The 19947-nt window shown below is 33.5% G+C and overlaps 1 protein-coding gene across 7 annotated transcripts in view; it reads left to right on the top strand.

Moving 5' to 3' along the window:
* The window catches only part of DMD (dystrophin), a 2687035-nt gene that overhangs the window by 1185685 nt on the left and 1481403 nt on the right, over positions 1 to 19947 (top strand). For all 7 annotated transcript variants that reach the window (XM_070291485.1, XM_070291489.1, XM_070291490.1 and 4 more), the window contains exons 19-21: positions 1331 to 1418; positions 12890 to 13131; positions 19426 to 19606. In XM_070291485.1, coding sequence (XP_070147586.1) covers positions 1331 to 1418; positions 12890 to 13131; positions 19426 to 19606 — 511 coding nt within the window. The remainder of the gene's footprint in view (positions 1 to 1330; positions 1419 to 12889; positions 13132 to 19425; positions 19607 to 19947) is intronic.

Here is a 19947-nt window from a genome sequence, read left to right as displayed (position 1 = left end):
ATCTGAAAGTATTTTTAGTGTTGCCATATTGTTTGTATCTATACTTATGTCTGCATATCTAGATCTGTGTGTCTGTCTTTAACTCTTTGCTTTCAGAGGGAAGACACTAGATCTTCACTCTGCGATTACAGTTGACACATTGTAGCTTTTAAAATTTAAGTCAACTTAGATTAAATTAAAAGTTAATATACCCAGTTGTACTTGCCATGTTTCAGGCACTCAATAAACAATCACATGTGGCTAGTGGGATGCAGATAGAAACTCTGTCCATTCTTGCTGAAAGTTCTATTGAACAATGCTCCTCAGAGTGTGCATGTATCTATTATATGCTTCCCACCTGTACTCCAATATTAAAATCTGGAATATTTGTTTAAATGCCTATAAATCTAAACGCTTTACAAAACAGTCTGATGTATAAAAGCCTGCTGCCACAAACTCAAGGGAAATTTTTGTGTAAGGTGACTATTAAATCATAGAAGTATTATTCTGATTATATGTTTAATATATTATAGCTTGTTTTTTTCTGCAGATAGTTTCAGGACATATAACATTGTTATAGCTATAGCTTTTTAATGACTATAGTAATATAGTTCTACTGCATGATAGCTTAGAATTGATGTCTCTGTAGAGACATTATTTGCTAAGCTCAACAGTATCAAATACTACATTTCGTTAAGTAACTGTGTTTCTGTTGTTTAAAAGTTAACTTTGGTTAGGAGAAATGAGCAAAGGGATTTAGGAAGCTTTATGAAACTCAATTTCTTTTTCCTTGAAATGGGAGTACTTTGACAATTTTAGAAAAATTAGCGTGCAGTCTTATATTTAGATAAATATGGGTTTTTTCCCACTAAATGTTTTATGCTAGTATACTTTTTCCCATTGTGTATGCTTATTGTATTTTCTGTTTTATTTTTAATAAAGAATATATACTGATGTTATTAGGAACAATTTCAGTGGTGTATTTTTAAAAGGTAAATTCCACTTTGATGATCTAACAGTTTATTGTTTCATGGTTTGTTATGATTTGACTTTGGTTCCTTTTGTGGGGGCAGTCTTAACTTATAATGCCTCAGAAACTATTAGGTAAAAAATGTTAACAGTAGACATCTTATTTTTATTTTTTTAAGAAACAACTCAGTATGAAAATGATGTGCTTCATTGCCATTTTGATGCATCTATTGCCAAGAACTTTAGAAAAATATCTTTAGATTCTCATGATAAACTGACAGAGTGAAATATCTTAAGGCTTGAAAGGGCAAGTAGAAGTTATAATTACTGTGTAGTTTCACAATCCTTGTACTGAATACTCACCTTTGCTATCATGCTGCAGGCCATAGAGCGAGAAAAAGCCGAGAAGTTCAGAAAACTGCAAGATGCCAGCAGATCAGCTCAGGCCCTGGTGGAACAGATGGTGAATGGTAATTACACGGAGTTGATTTAGATAATCTTCTTAGGGATTTGATAAACACATAGGTTCATATTTATCAGCTGAATTATATCAGACAAGCACTTCCTGAATGAAAATTTAAAGTGAGTTTGTGGGCTTTTTATTATTGTTTCTTAATGCAAAGAAAATTATTTGAGGAAATTCAACTTTGAGTCCAATGAAAGAAAATGAGATGTGGTAGAATATTTTATTAGTCTGTTGCCGAGAAATCAATTTTAGTGCAAAGTCTGCTTACGTTTGTCCAAATGATTTAAGAAAACAAGATTTACAGAAATAAATGGAAATGTAAGCAATCATATGGTATATGTAAAGTGATTATAATCAGATTTAAAATAATTTTGGAATATATTTTTCCCATACTTATTTGCTAATAATATATTTGACATTTTCTGTATTGTTTTCATTTTTTAACTTATTTAAAAAAAAAAAAAGGTCTCCTCAGGGGACCTTTTTTTTTTTAACTTATTTTGAGTGAGGTAAAAGTACAAAGGTAACAAAACAAATTTTAAATGAATTAAAATTAATTTTTGCTAACACTTGGTACCCCAAAAGCTGTCTGAGCAAAATGCTATTGATGTCAATTATATACAAAGTTCTTTCCAGTAGTCATTGTTATACTACCATATTCATTTCTAGGCATAAGTAGTTTATGAAAATCAGTGTGTGTATGTACTTAGTCGCTCATTCGTGTCTGACTCTTTGCGACTCCATGGACTGTAGCCTGCCAGGCTCCCCTGTCCCTATAATGCTATTTCCAAACAAGGTTATTTTTTTAAGAATAGGTTTATAAGAATATAAAAACCAAATGTAACAAATGTTTTTGTTAGGCATGTCAGCTCTTTCCAGTACCTGCCTGCATTCTGAGGCATAAATTCTGTGTTTGAATTATTTTTGCTTTAATTGCCATGTTGGCATTAAAAAATTCAATGATCTTTCTAGGAAATCAATTCATTTTCTCCTTCTAATGGGCCCCATGACTATATTTGGTTAAAAATAAAAGCAAGCAAATATGACAGCTGACGGTTGGGTTAACAAGTTAAAGAATATATAGAAGATGCAAAATTTGAAAAATATAGTTGTTTAGATATATGTTTGCTGGGCAGTTTAACTGATGAGTTTGATACCAGCATATTCATATTACATAAAATTATATGATCTAAAAATATCCTTATACTGCTATATGATTTCCCCCTGGTAACTGCATTATCACTTTTCATTTTTATAAACTGATATAAAATCTATACTTTTACATGGTCTCTACTTTAAATGGCCTTGGTTCATAATCAAATACAAAGCAGACCTTAATTCAGATTATCTGATAGTAGTATACACTGAATTACTCAAAAAATAGAACCTACCTGTTAATGCAGGAGACTTAAGAGATGCAAGTTTGATCCCTGGGTCGGGAGGATCCCCTGGAGAAGGAAATGGCAACCCACTCCAATATCTTGCCTGGGAAATCCCTGGTGGGCTACAGTCCATGGGGCTGCAAAGAGACACGACTGAATGATTAACTGAAAAAATAAGTTAAAATTTTAGAAATTAAAGTAATGATGTTTTTTAATTGAAGTGATATGCAGGGTTAAAGGGCTTACCAGGTGATTCAGCAGTAAAGAATCTGTCTACAAAGAAGAAGCAGGAGATGCCACAGGTTCAATCCCTGGGTCCAGAAGATCCCCTGGAGGAGGGTATAGCAACCCAGTCCAGTATTCTTGCCTTGGAGAATCCCATGAACAGAGGAGCCTGTCAGGCTACAGTTCATAGGGTCACACAGAGTCACACGCTACTGAAGCGACTGAACACACATGCACGGGTTAAAATGATCATATGATTAGTGATAACATAATTTTCTAGATTATTGCCCTCATAGCTCAAAATTTTAGAAGCATGAAGAAAAATCATGATCTATACTAGGTCTTTAATAAATATTAATTGGCCGATTAAATTCTATGTAGCAAAGCAAAATTAAGGCAGTAATTGAGATAATGACATTGGTAATTTCAGTTAGAAAATAACACTTCTTAAGGAAAATTCTAATTTCTGTACAATGCAAAGAGCAGTAAGGGATAGGGGGTGTGATTTGAGACATTCCTCATTGGATGACTATATTGACCAAATTTTAAGCTTCTCATGTGTTCTGTTAATGACTATTTGGTGTAAGTGATAGGTGATGAATTTCAGATTTGAGCTATAAATAGAGCATAGGTAGTTCTACTTTGCTCCATTCAATCAAACAATTTACATAATTACTAAAAAGTACACTCAAAGATTTTAACTTATCATTTTGTTCCTTTTTGTCTTTCACAGAAGAAGTTGCTTAGTATTTATTTTAAGCAATTGTGCAAGTTGAGTTACGCCAGACATGCAGTAAATGCTTGGAGTACCTTTCTAGGTATATTTCAGAGGAACCCCCAATCCTAAATTGCAGTTGCTCCACCAACATAGAACCAAATGCTAGAGTATACTGATGTGGTTCATGAAGTTGAAAGACACACAAGTTTCTCTAAACCAGATTTCTCAACAGTTATCTCAGTAAAGCTGTTCAATTTGCAAGTTAAGAATTTCCTTTCTCAAGTGTGACTGTGGAGTGTAATAAAATTCATAACCATATAAAACACATGCATCCTTGCTTTTTATTTATTGAAAGGAAAAAGGGAGCTAAATCATGGTACTTCATTTATGGTCCCATGTAAATATCTATTCCTTTAACCACATGTCTTGTCCTTAAAAATTAAGATAAAAGCAGATCATTCTTATATGATGTTATGACTGTATCCAAGTAATGCAAATATATATACATTAAATGTTTGATTCCCCATGATAGCAACACTTAACATATATTCATAGTTTAAAATATGTATGGTGATAAGCATAAATATAGCTATTATATTTTAAAGAAAGCATTCCATAACTATTTATGTGTATGTATATGTATGCATATATACACACACATAGGAAACTGAATTTTTTACATAAAATAATTTATCATAAGATTAGAGCATGTTTAAAGTATCTAGAATGATTTTGGAACTCTTTTTCCTTCAGAATGAAACTCTAAGACATGCAAAAAAAGATTCCGCAATGCTTATAGTTTACATCAGTTTTGACCCCAAATGGTATATTTCCAAACATATTTCCAAATCAGTTTTGGCCATTTCTAAGTATCTACTGAAAGCATGATTTTTTTTTCTAATTTTTATTTTTACTTTATTTTACTTTACAATACTGTATTGGTTTTGCCAAACATTGACATGAATCCACCACGGGTGTATATGCGTTCCCAAACTTGAACCCCTCTCCCACCTCCCTCCCCATAACATTTCTCTGGGTCATCACCGTGCACCAGCCCCAAGCATGCTGCATCCTGCGTTGAACATAGACTGGCGATTTGATTCTTACACGATAGTATACCTGTTACAATGCCATTCTCCCAAATCATCCCACCCTCTCCCTCTCCCTCTGAGTCCAAAAGTCCGAATTTTTAGTACCACTTAAGAAATGCAAAAGAAAAAGTATCTGTTAGTCCTGAAGGCATTTACCGAATGAATTTAAGAAAGGCACTGAGAAACAGGGAGTGAGGTAGTGTCTCAAAATGGTTAAAAATACAGAGATTATTGCCATGATGCCAATATAGAAGAAACTGCTTTCATTTGATGTTACAAAGTTGTACTAAAAATCAATTGTATGTCCCGAAAACACTGTTTCTCATAACATGTTTAGTTTTGCAGGGTTAAATAGAAATTATGATCAATTAGAAGATAATTTTCATTTTGGTTGCATCTTATCAAATGCCAAGTGTTATAAGCAGAATATTATAATACAGTTGCTATTAAATGTTTTGAGTTTTAATATCAACTATATTGTGAATTTTTCCATAGAATGATGTATACTTAAATAATATGCAGGAATTCAGTAAGAGATTCTTATTAATTCATTTGGGACTTTTTTTTAAATCCAAAAGTTTGCATAAATTATTTGTATACATCAAAGCTATACATGAACATTTTCCTCTTAAGTGTATCAGTTCTTTTAGAAGACTATAAAGGATCTTCATGCTCATAATGGACTAAAAAAGGAGGCTACAGTGATACTAAAAGGGAGAATATTATATAAAATGTTAATTTCTGGGATTTTGACATGGAATTTTGATATAACTTTGATTTATCTATTTAACTGTTTCTTTGAATTGACATTGAATTTATTGCTCCTGTATCAAAATCAGGTGATCAGATAAGTATGGGGGATAGTGTTATAGTGTTGAATGGTGGAGAGCTCTTCCTGTTGTTGGAGAAATTTTTCACAGATAGAATCTTTATGAAGTGTATTGTCCCTATATAAGATTAGTATCATAGCCTTAGTCTCTATAAATTATTCACATCCTAGAACTTTAATGAGAGTAAGTGGGAGATGAAATTGGGTACCTAGTGATCTACTTATGTTTCCTGTAATTGTGATACTCTGAGAAGGGGAATTTCCAGATTTTTATTTATTTAAATTAAAACAATATACAATATGGACCATCTTTAATGTTTATTTTTATATTAATTTAAATACAAAATGATATTAAACTAATTAAAATTTTAGAAAATTTTATTAAATATCAAGTATCTTGCTTTATATTAGTAATACAGATTATTAATAAATATAGGTTTCAAATATTTTATTTTGAACAGCTTTTTAACTCATTTGCATAACTTCAGAGCAAAAGCTTTTCATTGTTTGAATGAGATTATGGGACCTCAGGACAGTCTAGAACAGTTTTATGCCTAAAAATATGCTTACTTCATTTTTATCTGTTTAGCATTAGACTTCATTTTTCTTTTTGTAAAATAATGTTCTTGCATCAAATATTTAGTCTCTTTTTCAGTCAGATATAACAAAAAAAGACCCTGGTTTTGTTAAATTATTTTCCTTTATTAATATTGAAATTACCAAAATGTTGCATCAAAACATTCATTAAAAAACTTAAAATAGTTTTACCACAGTTTCCAGAGGAGATCCTATAATTATCTAATAGGGTTAGTAGTGTTTTCTACATTAAATTGTGCTTCACTTTCAATTTCTAATTGTAGTTTTCTATGTGTTAATTAAGAGCCTGAAGACAATCACATTAAGGAAATGTTTAAATAAAAGTAATAATTATTAGTATATTAGACTAAAAGAACATTTCAAAACCATCATCCCATGAGTGTTAGATTATAGTGTTTAAGGTAAAACCTAATAGTAAGTCTGTTAAGTATCATAATTACACAGACAAGGGCTCCTCTTATCCATAATATTAAGTATGGAATAGTATTTTTAGTATTTTGGTTTATAGTTCATTAAATACTTTAAAATGAATGATGTCATTTGAATTTGGGCAAAACTTTGTCAAATGGGTAAGGGCAAGCATTAGGGTCTGTTTGACTCACCTCAAAGGCAAACCTCTCGTTATCTTCTCACATCACTGTGAAGTATTTTCAGAGGCAATAACTATTCTAATTGTATATTTTAATGGAAAGTGATTTTGTAACTGCTCTGTATATCAATGGGGCATGGAAATGGTACTGTTTGCAGTGGTCCAACCCCTCCATTATGAATGAGTAGCTTTCCATGGTTATACTCATTTCCTCTTCTCTTATTCTTTCCTGAGTACTGGGCAGCTTGATTTATGTTTCCTGTTTTTCCACGTGACACTTGGGATAATGGTCTACACAGAGTTCACACTCAATAAATGTTGTTAATTGACAGACACATTTTTCTTTAACTTTAATCTCCAAAGGAAGAGACTCGGTTCCTGGTATGTGTGTCTGTGTGTGTCTCTGTGAGCCTGTGAGTGTAGTGTGTGAAGAGAGGGAATTAAAGAGGTCACCGCTGTGGAAAATTAGTCACAAAAGCAAATACGAGTAGAGAGATGACTTTTTTCCTATGATAATTCAGTGCTGTTTAGAAAAATAAAAAATGAAAAAAAGTTATGTTTGTAAATGTATATATTATATTTATTAGGGACATGAATTTTATGCCCAATCTATTTTTTAAAGCTATTATTTTTAAAAACAAGATAATGTGGCACTTGTATAAAAGTTAATGTCATCAGAAAACACCCTAGAATTAGTCTATAATACTCAGACCTTATTTTCATGGACTCTGATTAAGTTTCAATTACATTTTAGGCTGTTATATTAAATGCCAAATGGATTTGTAATGACCCTCACTTAATATGCAACAAAAATAGGAGACTATTAGCAACTTTAAGTTTTCACTCCAAATATTCTTCTAACTCAAGAGCTCTGAAAACACAGGTTTTGTATTATTCTATCCTGGCTTCATGGCTAATGATGAATATACTTGATGAGGAATACTTCACTTTAAGTGGCAGTTTTGAAGTGCTTGCATGGAAGGTGGTGCACAATTAAAATTATTCTAACAGTCTGTTATGCACTGTATACAAGTAATAAAATTAATGGATGCACTTCAAGTAATGATCCATTTCCTCTGGGTGCAATATATTTATTCATAGACTATTTCAGGGGTTGTTTAGAATATGAAATGTGAATGGATTATGATCCATTATCCCTGAGATTCTAATGTGCTACTATGAAATGGTTTCCGTAAGTATTGTTCATAACACCTGGTGAGTTAATGTTTGTGTTCTTAAGTAGCTAAGAAAAAATTAGAAAAACGGATGCTCAAACAGTTGATACTTAAAACTTTGCAGGTATAAACTGTCTTGAAACTTAAAGTTTTCACTTAAGCATAATTCTATGAAATGCACATAAAATAATTATATTGAATAATAAAATTATTCACATGGGTGTATTTATTCTGAAAAGTTTTAAGGGACTTTTCCATAATCTCATTACTAGTACTAGATAATAGATGGCCAATTAATTCATGAAGTTGAAGTAATAACGTTTCCAATTTTAGTTGATCCCTCCTGCAGGGGATCAAATTCGAAGGAAAAGAGAATGCCTGGGTCTCTGTATTTGGCTTTTCACGTCTGCGACTATTGCTCCCCTAGTGTTTGTATCTGTATGAAGTAGGCTATTGATTTGGTGTTGGGCAAGTTCACAGGTAAAGTGTGTTTATTTTGTACCTACTCTAAGCTGAGAATTCTATCAGATACTTCCAGTGGAGACATTTTTCTTAGGAGATTTTATAGTTTAGAAAGACAGGATATACTCTAGTTGAGCAGGAAGCATATTCATATATGAATTAATAAAGTATTTCCATATAAAGCCTTAATAATAAAATATCTGATTTTCTGCAGTCAAAATCATATATTATTCAGTGACATGTAGAAATTTCATTTTTAACTTTTGGCATGGCTAGCCTCTGTAACTTGAATTTCAAATGATTATAAATTTATGACCGATTATTCCAAGATTCCCAAATAAGCTCTTATGTATTCATTGCTGATTGATATTATTTCTTATAAAATGTATAAATATACTTTATCCCATATTAGTGCCATATTATATAAAATTACTACTATCTTTAAAAAATATTTATTATTTTTCACAAATTATCTTTTTCAGTCATTAAAAACTCCTCCTGTCCCTAATTTCACCATTTGAAAGATCTGATCTCTTTTCCTTGTTTCCTATAGGTTCTTTTTTCATTTCTTTATATTAACATTGACAAATATTTACTGGTTGCCTGGTATATGTCATGTTTGGTGTAACAATTCACACATGTTAATTCAGAACCTTGACAGGTATTCTATGAAGTCAATTGTATTTTTAAAAAAATTTTATTTTATATTGGCGTATAGTTGATTAACAGTGTTGTGTTACTTTCAGCTATACAGCAGAGTGATTCACTTATATATACACGTGTCTATTTTTTTTCCAGATTCTTTTCCCATTTAGAGTACTACAGAGTATTGAGCAGAGTTCCCCGTGCTATACAGTAGATCCTTGTCAGTTAACTATTTTATATATAGTAGTGTGTACATCGGAGAAGGCAATGGCACCCCACTCCAGTACTCTTGCCTGGAAAATCCCATGGATGGAGGAGCCTGGTAGGCTGTAGTCCATGGGATCGCGAAGAATCAGACATGACTGAGCAACTTCACTTTCACTTTTCACTTTCATGCATTGGAGAAGGAAATGGCAAGCCACTCCAGTGTTCTTGCCTAGAGAATCCCAGGGACAGGGGAGCCTGGTGGGCTGCCGTCTATAGGGTCGCATAGAGTCGGACACGACTCAAGTGACTTAGCAGCAGCAGCAGCAGCAGCAGTGTGTACATGTCAATCCTCATTCCATGGATGAAAAAGTAAAGTCCAATATGAGTATTTAGCAGAACCAAGTTCACTCATTTAGTAAAGAGAGAGGTCAGATTTGAACTCAGGTGTGCCTAATACCAGAGCTCTTACTGTGAACTTTTATACCCTTTTGCCTGCCTTTACCATTTATCCTCGTAAGAAATCCTTCTTGTACATGTTGTTATACTTTCATTCCCTTTATTCAGTTATAAAAGCCAATATGCTTATTAGTGGAGAGTACTGAAGATTTCAAAGTGGAATGGTACTGAATTCACTTTTCCCATTTATATTAATTTCTTTTGTTTAGCATTTGGACATATTTTAGACATGACATTGAACTGATAATTTCAGGTAATGATCAAGGACTCATTAAATTCTATCTCTGGATTTTATTAGGTGCCATGGAACTTACTGACACTTCATTATAATTTGATTTTTATTTTGATGATTAAATTAACATGTATTATTCATATGAAAATTAGTTTATTATTTTTTTCCAATTGCTTAGGGGTTTTCATGTGGTTGACCTCAGGAACAATGAGATAATATTTTCTGTATTCCCTTATCATTTGGACTAGTGCTAAATAAATTCAGTCCAGCATCATTCCATCAGTACTTTTAGTTTACTTTAACACCTCTTGTTTGTTTATCATGGACTTGGACTACCAAGGACTCCCTTCTTCTAAGTGCTTATTCACATTTAATATATGCTGAAAATATTTCTCCTAAACATCTGGTCCTTTAGATCCATGCCACATTTTTGAGTCATTTTCTAACATAATTTACAGTTTCTACCCTGTGTATTTTTAAATTACTCCATTTCATTTTCTAGCAATAGTATCAGCATTTTATCACAGTATTTTTTCTCAAAATGAGTGCCTATATGACCGGACATTTGGATTCTTCTCTTATACTTTGCAACAAACATAATTTTATAACTATAGTTTCTTAGTGGCATCTCTCGCAACATATTTTGGTATAATTCTTGGTCACTGCTCAAAACCAAATTATCCCAAGCAGAATATCCCATGAAACATCCAGATGTCTCAATGTCTCAATAAAACCAGTTGCTTCCTTAACTATTACAAGGGTATTAGAGGAATAATTTGCTCCTGCAAACCACAGGCTGCCTTTTATAGCTGTATATGTGGAAATGATGTTTGTGGTTTGCTTTCTGCAGTGTCATCTTGAATACTGTCAAACTCTGAAATTAGCGAAACTAGAGCTGTGTTTCAAATGAATTGAGAGATGTGGTTTGGCAGCATAGCATAATTACAACAAAATAAAAATCAGAGTATCTGAGCAGAGAAAAGTAGAAGAGAATAAAATAATATAGTTGTTGACTTCAAATCCATGTTTTTTATTCTTTATAAAGAGTAAAAGGGGAGGCATGTACAAGTTAGCAGAACTTCAGGCCTCATATTTGCTAGAGATGGTCTTCAGACTTCTTAATAACTTACTGGTCCTTTAACTAAATCATATTATCAGAAAGTTGTATAAAATGGACATTCATAAAAGTAGATTCTCCTGGACAAGTTGGTCTTCACTAGATCACATTAGCCCCTTAGATACTTTAATCTAGAGGAAGACTGTTACACTGAGCTTATGATCTCTTTTGAGATTTGTGAATATATGTAGGAATAGGAAACATTTGAGTATTCAGTATTTCAGAATTATTAAGAAGTTATCAGTGCAGTCATAGGTATGTTTTAATGTCCATATTATATTTAATATTTTTAGTGTAATTTGCTAAAGAAGTTGCTATGTAAACAAATTGTGTGTAAGAACATTTACATGTTGTGAACTCTACAGAATTAATAATGTGATATTGCTGTACTCTCATTAGTATGGCATTAGTTACATATTGGCATTAGTTACGTATCACACTTTGAAAAAAAATCAAATGAGATGAAATATGTTAAAAGACAACATATTCCGTAAGACATAGTAGGTTTTCTGGAAGGCTAAAGTTGATAATGATATGGTTATGTTTCCATTTTGCCCTTGATGATAGACTTTTTTCTGCTTAAGTATTTCTATAGCTCATTTTCAAATATTCAGATCAACCTCCACATTTGTAAATGATGTGTAAATAATTTAAAAATCTTCTTTATAATTAGAAAGATTTTTTTTCCAAATGCTTGTTTTCTTTCTTTGGACTCATGTTCAGTCTGCTTGTTTCTGGCTTTGTATAGCATAAACAGATAATTAAATTGATTTTTTTAAAATACATGTTCACTTTTTATAAAATAGAAGTAGAGTCATGGATGTAGAAAGCAAACTTTTGGTTACCAGAGAATAAGGAGAGGAGAGGGATAAATTGGGAGATTGGAATTGACATATACACACTACTGTATGTAAAATAGATAACTAATAAGAACCTGCTATATAGCGCAGGGAACTCTACTTAATACTTTGTAATGGCCTGCATTGGAAAAGACTCTAAAAGAGTGGATACATGTATATGTATAACTGATTCACTTTGCTGTATACCTGAAACTAACACATCAATATAAATCAACTAGATGGTCAATAAAATTTTTTAAAAAGAAATTGGAAATTTAAAATTTTATGTCCATATTTTAATTAAATATATGTATGATGCCGGGATCAATAAAGGGATTTCAAACAAAAAAATCCAAATAATAACAATTCAACTAATTGTAAATCTTGGCAAAACCAATACAGTATTATAAAGTAAAATAAAGTAAAAATAAAAAGTTTAAAAAAAAAAATAAACTCACATTATAAATTTTAAAAAAGTAAAAATATAAGTTACTTTTTAGACATATAGTTTAATAATATACATGATATTTAACATTTATTTGGAAATATACAAAAAGTTATTTGACTGTAATCTTCCATTGCCCCATCATAACTTTGTGCATTTTTTGTTTTTATTTAAATGTATTCTACTCTACTATATCTTATGTATCCTTATCTAGTACTTTGTTTTATTCATGTTCTGTGATAAAATGCAACTCCAGCAATTTGCAGTCAATAATCAGAAATCATATTGATACTTCAGCTTCTTCAATAAATAAATGATTTATTTGAAATCATTCAGATGATGAATAGTTTTAAACTTGAGTCAACATTGATTTTCAGATAATGTCTTTCAGTTTGTGGCTTCAGTGGATATATATATATATATATATATATATATATATATATATATTTTAAATCTGTCTTTCTAGAGGGTGTTAATGCTGACAGTATCAAACAAGCCTCAGAACAACTGAACAGCCGGTGGATCGAGTTCTGCCAATTGCTAAGTGAGAGACTTCACTGGCTGGAGTATCAGAACAACATCATCGCTTTCTATAATCAGCTACAACAATTGGAGCAGATGACAACTACTGCAGAAAACTGGTTGAAAACCCAACCCACTACCCCATCAGAGCCAACAGCAGTTAAAAACCAGTTAAAAAATTGCAAGGTAAGAATCTTTGCTCCTATTTGGAGCATCATAAGTAGGACTTAGAAATTTCCAGAAGAATAGCAGAGTACTTAATGATAAAATTTTCCTCTTAAGGGTTTAGTGAAACACAGTAAAGATTAAAATAGGTAACATATGGATACTTGAATCCTGCAAGCTTAGTTACACATAATTAATTGATTTTGTCAGATTGCAAAATGATGAGGCAGTATTGGAATGTGGGAACCACATGTATCCTATGGAAAGTGGAAAATAATTTGGAGCTCTTTCTTATAACAGTTAGGAAAACCCAGTCATATGTTCAAAATGTGGAATCCACACAAACACAAGCAGCTGATATCCTATATAATTGGATATATGAGGAAAATCTTTTTAAATGGCAGTTATTAAATTTGGATAACTAGAGGAAGGTCATTTACAAAAATACTTTTTATATGTGCTTGGAATATAGAGGAATCTCAAGGGATAGTACAGTAATCCAGCATCAGAGCTGTTATTATTCTTAAAATAGAAGGGATCAGGGAGAGAGAAGTTACAGAAAGCCTGAAGATGAATTAGATGTCCATTGTAAAGACAGCTTTCAGAGCCAGTCCAGTGCTAACACAGGAATGGAGCCAGAAAAATAGACACTCTGTTTTACTCTCTTTCTTGCCTTCAGAATCTGAACAGGACTCCCCATCAACTAAAATTAATCAGAAGTCAGAGGACAAAAAGCGGTAGTCTATAACTGTCATTCTCCTGGGTTACAGGAGAAGGTTGGGCTGTGTATCTAGTAGGGTAAACAAGATACAACACAGACAAAAGGGCTGCGAAAGAGACTAAGAGTATTCTGCATGTGTAAGAAAACGAGATATATCAATAGAAACAACTTGAACTTTTTGCATAAGTAGCTACTACAAAATGTTAGTTTGTATAGTTAAACACTTTTTATGGGAAGTGGGAAGGTTCTTACAGGATAGATGAAAAGGTTTCCAGGATAAACTTTAAGGGTAGACTGAGATGACTGGGTTTAATATTAAAAGCAGTAAATGAGGATTAATCTGCATACTTTGGAAACAACGGTTTAAATAATGGGGAACTGAAGATGAAGAGATGACAGGGTTGGTTTGGAGGCTATTGAACCCAGAAAGTGATGGGAAATTCAAAGTTATTTTGAAGGGGAAGTCAAATGAAGGATTTGATGATGGTTCTTCACATGATGAAACTACAGCTTTACTAGAAAGTAAATAAATTTAGCAAATACATTTGTGGATAAAGAATACCATAAAGTGAGGCATTTATTTTATTAGTGAAATATACAAGCATAGGGAATTTCTTTTCCCTATAATTCTAGATACATTTTGCTATTAAAGAATAGAATCCATGACTTTGTTCTGTAAATTAGTGGAATATTTCACCTATATCATTTCTTGCAATAAAAAAATCTGATGATAGTTCTTTAACCTGTTTCTTGAGATTCAAATATAAATATTAATTATATCTTCAAAATGCATTCATTCATAAAATACATATTCAGTCTCTCTAATGTGGCTAAGAATGATGTTAAGTGTATTAACTGGTTCGGGCTGCCATAACAAATACCGTAGACTGGGTGGCTTAAACACAGAAATTTATTTTCTCACAGTTCTAGAGGCTGAAAATCCTAGATCAATGTCTGGCAAGGTTCAGCTTCTGGTGAGAACTCTGTTTCTGGCTTGCAGACAGCTGCCTTCTCACCACGTTCTCACTTGGTCTTCTCTTGGCACATGTGCATGGAAGGAGAAAGATCTCTCTCTCTCCCTGTAAGGCCACTGGTCCTGTCTTAAACTCTGTGTTTAAGACCTGATTTAACCTTAATTACTTACTAAAAACCTTATAGCCAATGATAGCCACCTTGTGAGGTTAGAGTTTCAGCACATAAATTTGGGGGGGGGCATTATCCAGTCTACAGATTCTCCCTGTACCCCCTTATTTATGGCCTGTCACATACCATGAGCCCCCAAAGTCCAGAAGTCATAACTCATTCCACCATCAACTCTAAAGTCCAAAATCTCTTCATCATTTAAATCAGATATGGATGAGACTCAACATATCCCGAGATAAAATGCCCTTCCGGCTGTGGACCATTAAAACCAGGACGACATATCTGTTTTCAAAATATGATGGTGGGACAGGCATAGGGAAAGGCATTCTCATTCCCAAAGGAGTAAAAATGGGGAAGAAAAAAGGGATGATAGATCCTGCTGTTGCTGCTAAGTCACTTCAGTTGTGTCCAACTCTGTGCGACCCCATAGACGGCAGCCCGCCAGGCTCCCCCATCCCTGGGATTCTCCAGGCAAGAACACTGGAGTGGGTTGCCATTTCCTTCTCCAATGCATGGAAGTGAAAAGTGAACGTGAAGTCACTCAGTTGTGTCTGACCCTCAGCAACCCCATGGACTGCAGCCTTCCAGGCTCCTCTGTCCATGGGATTTTCCAGGCAAGAGTACTGGAGTGGGGTGCCATTGCCTTCTCAGTAGATCCTAATCAAGTCCAAAATTTAGCAAGGCCAATTCTACTGGATTTAAGGTTTGAGAATAATCTTCTCTGGCTTGATGCCCTTCCTTCCAATCCTGCTGGGGTGATAGTTCTACTTTAGGACCTACTGGGGTGGCAGGCACTTAAGCTTTGGGAAGGTCAGCGTGAGCATTCATTGATCCTACCCTTATAACATTGTCATAGAGTAGATGAGAAGACATTAAGTAAACGATTAAATAAACAGATATAAAATTACCACTGGGACAAACGTTTTAAGCAGAGTTCTGGGAGAATATCTAACAGGGAAAACCTGACCTTGGTAGAGCCACTGAGGGCAGCTTCCTTGAGGCAGGTACATTTGAGTTGAAATTAGGAGAATAGCAGGGAAGGAGGCTTCAGGCAGAATAAACATGGTGAGGAGGGAGCAATAATGACCAAAGAACTGAAATAAGGCCGATGTGAATACTGAGCATAAAAAGGCAAAAATGCAAGCATATGGTGGTGGCTCAGACGGTAAAGAATCTGCCTGCAATGCAGGAGGCCGGGGTTCGATCCCTGGGTCAGGAAGATCCCCTTGAGAAGGAAATGGCAACCCACTCCAGCATTCTTGCTTGGAGAATCTCATGGACAGAAGAGCCCGGCTGAACAGCTAACACTTTCAATTTTCACATAGGAGACAAAGCAATGATTCTTAGGGCACACTAGGGCCTTGGTCTCTTTCTGAGGAGAGAATGGAGATCACCGGGAGTTATATATCTTAAATATTCTCTCAGGGTTAGAGAAGTCATCCTAAGTGAAATTAAGTCTTTTTTTTTTCTGCATTCAGCCACAAAATTCCAAATTCTGATTATACAATTCCATCTCTTTTTATTACCCTTACTCTTTCTCTCTTCCCCATTGGTTCCTATTAATTTGATGTATCACCTTAGGTAGACTGTTTAGCAGGACAGCCCAAGATCATTCACACAACAGGTAAAATTGCACTATTTCGTTGTGATTAGTGATAGGTAAATAGATTAGCCCTTCCTATTTGTCAGTGTAGTCTGTTATTTGGAGATTTTTTTAGGAGTAGGGTGCAGATTTAACTCTGAATCTAATATTTACCATATCTTGGTATGTTGAGGGTTAGGGAGCACTTTAGGAACTGGAAGAAATCCATGGACATTTTCCTAAGAAAAATACACGTTTTTCCAGGGTAAACATACAATTTTAAAGGATAAACAAACTCAGAGAACATGCCTTACTGTGGAGGACCAACCACGCTAAGGCTTTTTTATGGAAATGAGTAATTGTTGTCATTGTTAACATCTTTTAAATGTTAAATATTTGAGGTCAGAATGATATTTCCTATAATTTACTCTCAGAACTTTAAGGTCCCAGCTGAACATTTGCCCAAATGTTTTATTAGTTTCAAAGTCCCCTTTGTTTTGCAGAATATACTTTGCTATACTGTAGGCTCCTTATATAGCCCCCTAAACAGGAAGAATGACGGCCTTCCATCTGGCCAAATGTAAATCGGGTTATTAAATGTTTCACAGCAGATGTCAATGGTACCATTTGCAAGTCTATTGTACAAAGTGAATGTCTGTAATTCTATGATCCAAACCACAGAGTATTACCTTTTGCCTCTTTCTTATTCTTTGTCTATGAATATGCACCTACCTTCTCACACTTGATCAAGAGGCTTTATATTTGAATGGGAGAGATGGGGGTCATCTCCTCATTTATTTAAATGTCTTTCATTTTCACCTACCAGAAGAATTTAATAGTTAGAGATTAACATACCTGAATCAACTCATACTGATATAATCACATACCAAAATTTCTCTGAAAGTTATCTTTAGATCTTCTAAAATAGATAAAATTATCTATGTGATAAATTTATCTCATTCATTCCTAAGACAAATGTTACTTTCTCTAAAAGAGTATGGTAAAGAATCCGCCTGCAATGCAGGAGACCTAGGTTCGATCCCTGGGTCAGGAAGATCCCCTGGAGAAGGGATGGGCTACCCACTCGAGTTTTCTGGCCTGGAGAATTCTATGGACTGTACAGTCCATGGGGTCACAAAGAGTCAGACACAACTGAGTATGCATGCATCCAAATATATATATATATATATATATATATACACACATATACTTTTTACTTTAATTTCCAGGAAGGTGAGATTTATATTTAGTTCATAATTACTATAATTCTATAAATTTTCCCTTCTAATTGGCTTGTGTTTCCCTGATAGCTCAGTTGGTAAAGAATCTGCCTGCAATGCAGGAGACCTCGGTTTGATCCCTGGGTCAGGAAGATCTGCTGGAGAAGGAAGTCTACCCAGCCCAGTATTCTCTCCTGGAGAATTCCATGGACTACATAGTCCATGGGGTCGCAAAGAGTCGGACACAACTGAGTGACTTTCACTTTCAGTTCAACTGAGTGACTTTCACTTTCAGTTGGCTTATGATCCAATTTTTGAATTTTAATTATCCTGTTTTTAATATTTTGAATGGTAAATGATCCTGAAGTACTTTTTCTAGAGGTAGCATAGTTATGATTTCTAAGTGAACAATCATGGCAATAGTACTTTAAAAAAGAACATATTGTGATTTCTTTGAGTTCAGATTATATATATATCAGATACTTATGAACTGCAACTTTGTTGGAGACAAAAGAGTTTGAAAACATTTATGTCAAGAACAGCACTGTTCTGAAGAAATCGAATGCAGGCCACAAATGTGAACTACATGTGTAATTTTAAATGCTCTAGAAATGACATTGAAATAGGAAAAAAAATAGGTATGTCAGTGAATTTCAATAATATATTTACCCTGATATATCAAAAATATCATTTTAAGATTTAATAATTATTTAAATCTATGTGAGTTTGTATTTTCATACCAACTCTGAAATCTAGTGCATGTTTTACAATGACAACACATCTAAATTTGGACTAACTACTTTTCAGATGCTCAGTAGTCACAGTTGACTAGAGACTGCCACACTGGATAGCCTGGCAGAGTGTCCATGTGACTTGATCAAACAAATCAGAATAGTCTTGAGGGTGAGAAGGAGTGTTATTAACAATTATGCCAGGACAACAAGAGTAAAACAGAGCAAAGAGTCCCTCTAATTAAAATGATTGCAATTGCCTATTCAGTCAGAATAAGTAAGACCATACAAAACTTAGATAATTATAGATACAAGTATGTGAGTGTATATACATATTAGTATGTAAATTACAAATATATGTATACATATAGGATTATAATATATATTCTACATACATATATGTAATCTATATAACAATATATATGAATATATTTGGCTTAATTTAATATATATGTAGACATATATAGATATGTATGTATATATATAATTTATATTCTACACAAATGAATTTAGAGTCAAAAATTGTTCATTGGATAAGCTTATAATTTGAAGCAAAGGTGCACAATTTTGAGATGAGAGTTGTAAAGGAACATCTGTGTTTGATTTATGAAAAAGATGTAAGGCCATTCATAGTACTTTTCAACTGTATCCATCCATACCTGATGATGTTCTAAATGATGTCATTTTGAAATTTAAAAATTGTTGTTTACGATGGTATCTGTTGAGTGAAGAGCCAAGGTATTCTCAAATTGATGATGTGTGCTGGAGGCTTGCTTGAGCCATCTTGGATGTTTGTTATCAATTTTTTGATAAAGGCCTTTAGCTAAGCTTGCATCACTGCCTTTCAATACTTTTCTTTGCAAAACTGTAACGTATGCAAAGTAACAGTGTTATTTAATACTCTAAATTATGGTACAGGATGAAGTCAACCGGCTGTCAGCTCTTCAGCCTCAAATCGAGAGATTAAAAATTCAAAGCATAGCCCTGAAAGAGAAAGGACAAGGGCCAATGTTCCTGGATGCAGACTTTGTGGCCTTTACAAATCATTTTAACCAAGTCTTTGCTGATATGCAGGCCAGAGAGAAAGAGCTACAGACAAGTAAGTAAAAATACTTAGAATGACTGACTTGATATTTTCCTAATTAGTTACTTATTATGAAAAGAGTAAGTACTAACATGAAAGAATGATTTCCATCAAAGAAACCATGCTCCCTACAAGCTATAGTAACATGTAATGAAATGCTATTGTAGGAAAATGGATACATTAGATTTCCATTTCTCTCCCTCCATTATAATTTCATGACTATGAGAAGCAAATAAAGCGTATGTTGTATAAAGGCATAACTTCTCCTTGGCAAGTTGCAAATTTTACAGTCCAATGTTTGGAACATGGAAGGAAGTAAAAGAGCAGTTGAAGCCCTATTAGTAGGTTTTCATCAA

The sequence above is a fragment of the Ovis canadensis genome, chromosome X (assembly GCF_042477335.2).
Source record: "Ovis canadensis isolate MfBH-ARS-UI-01 breed Bighorn chromosome X, ARS-UI_OviCan_v2, whole genome shotgun sequence".
In the NCBI taxonomy this organism is placed as follows: domain Eukaryota; kingdom Metazoa; phylum Chordata; class Mammalia; order Artiodactyla; family Bovidae; genus Ovis; species Ovis canadensis.
The sequence above is the reverse complement of the archived record's forward strand: the minus strand, read 5'-3'. Positions and strand labels throughout refer to the sequence as shown.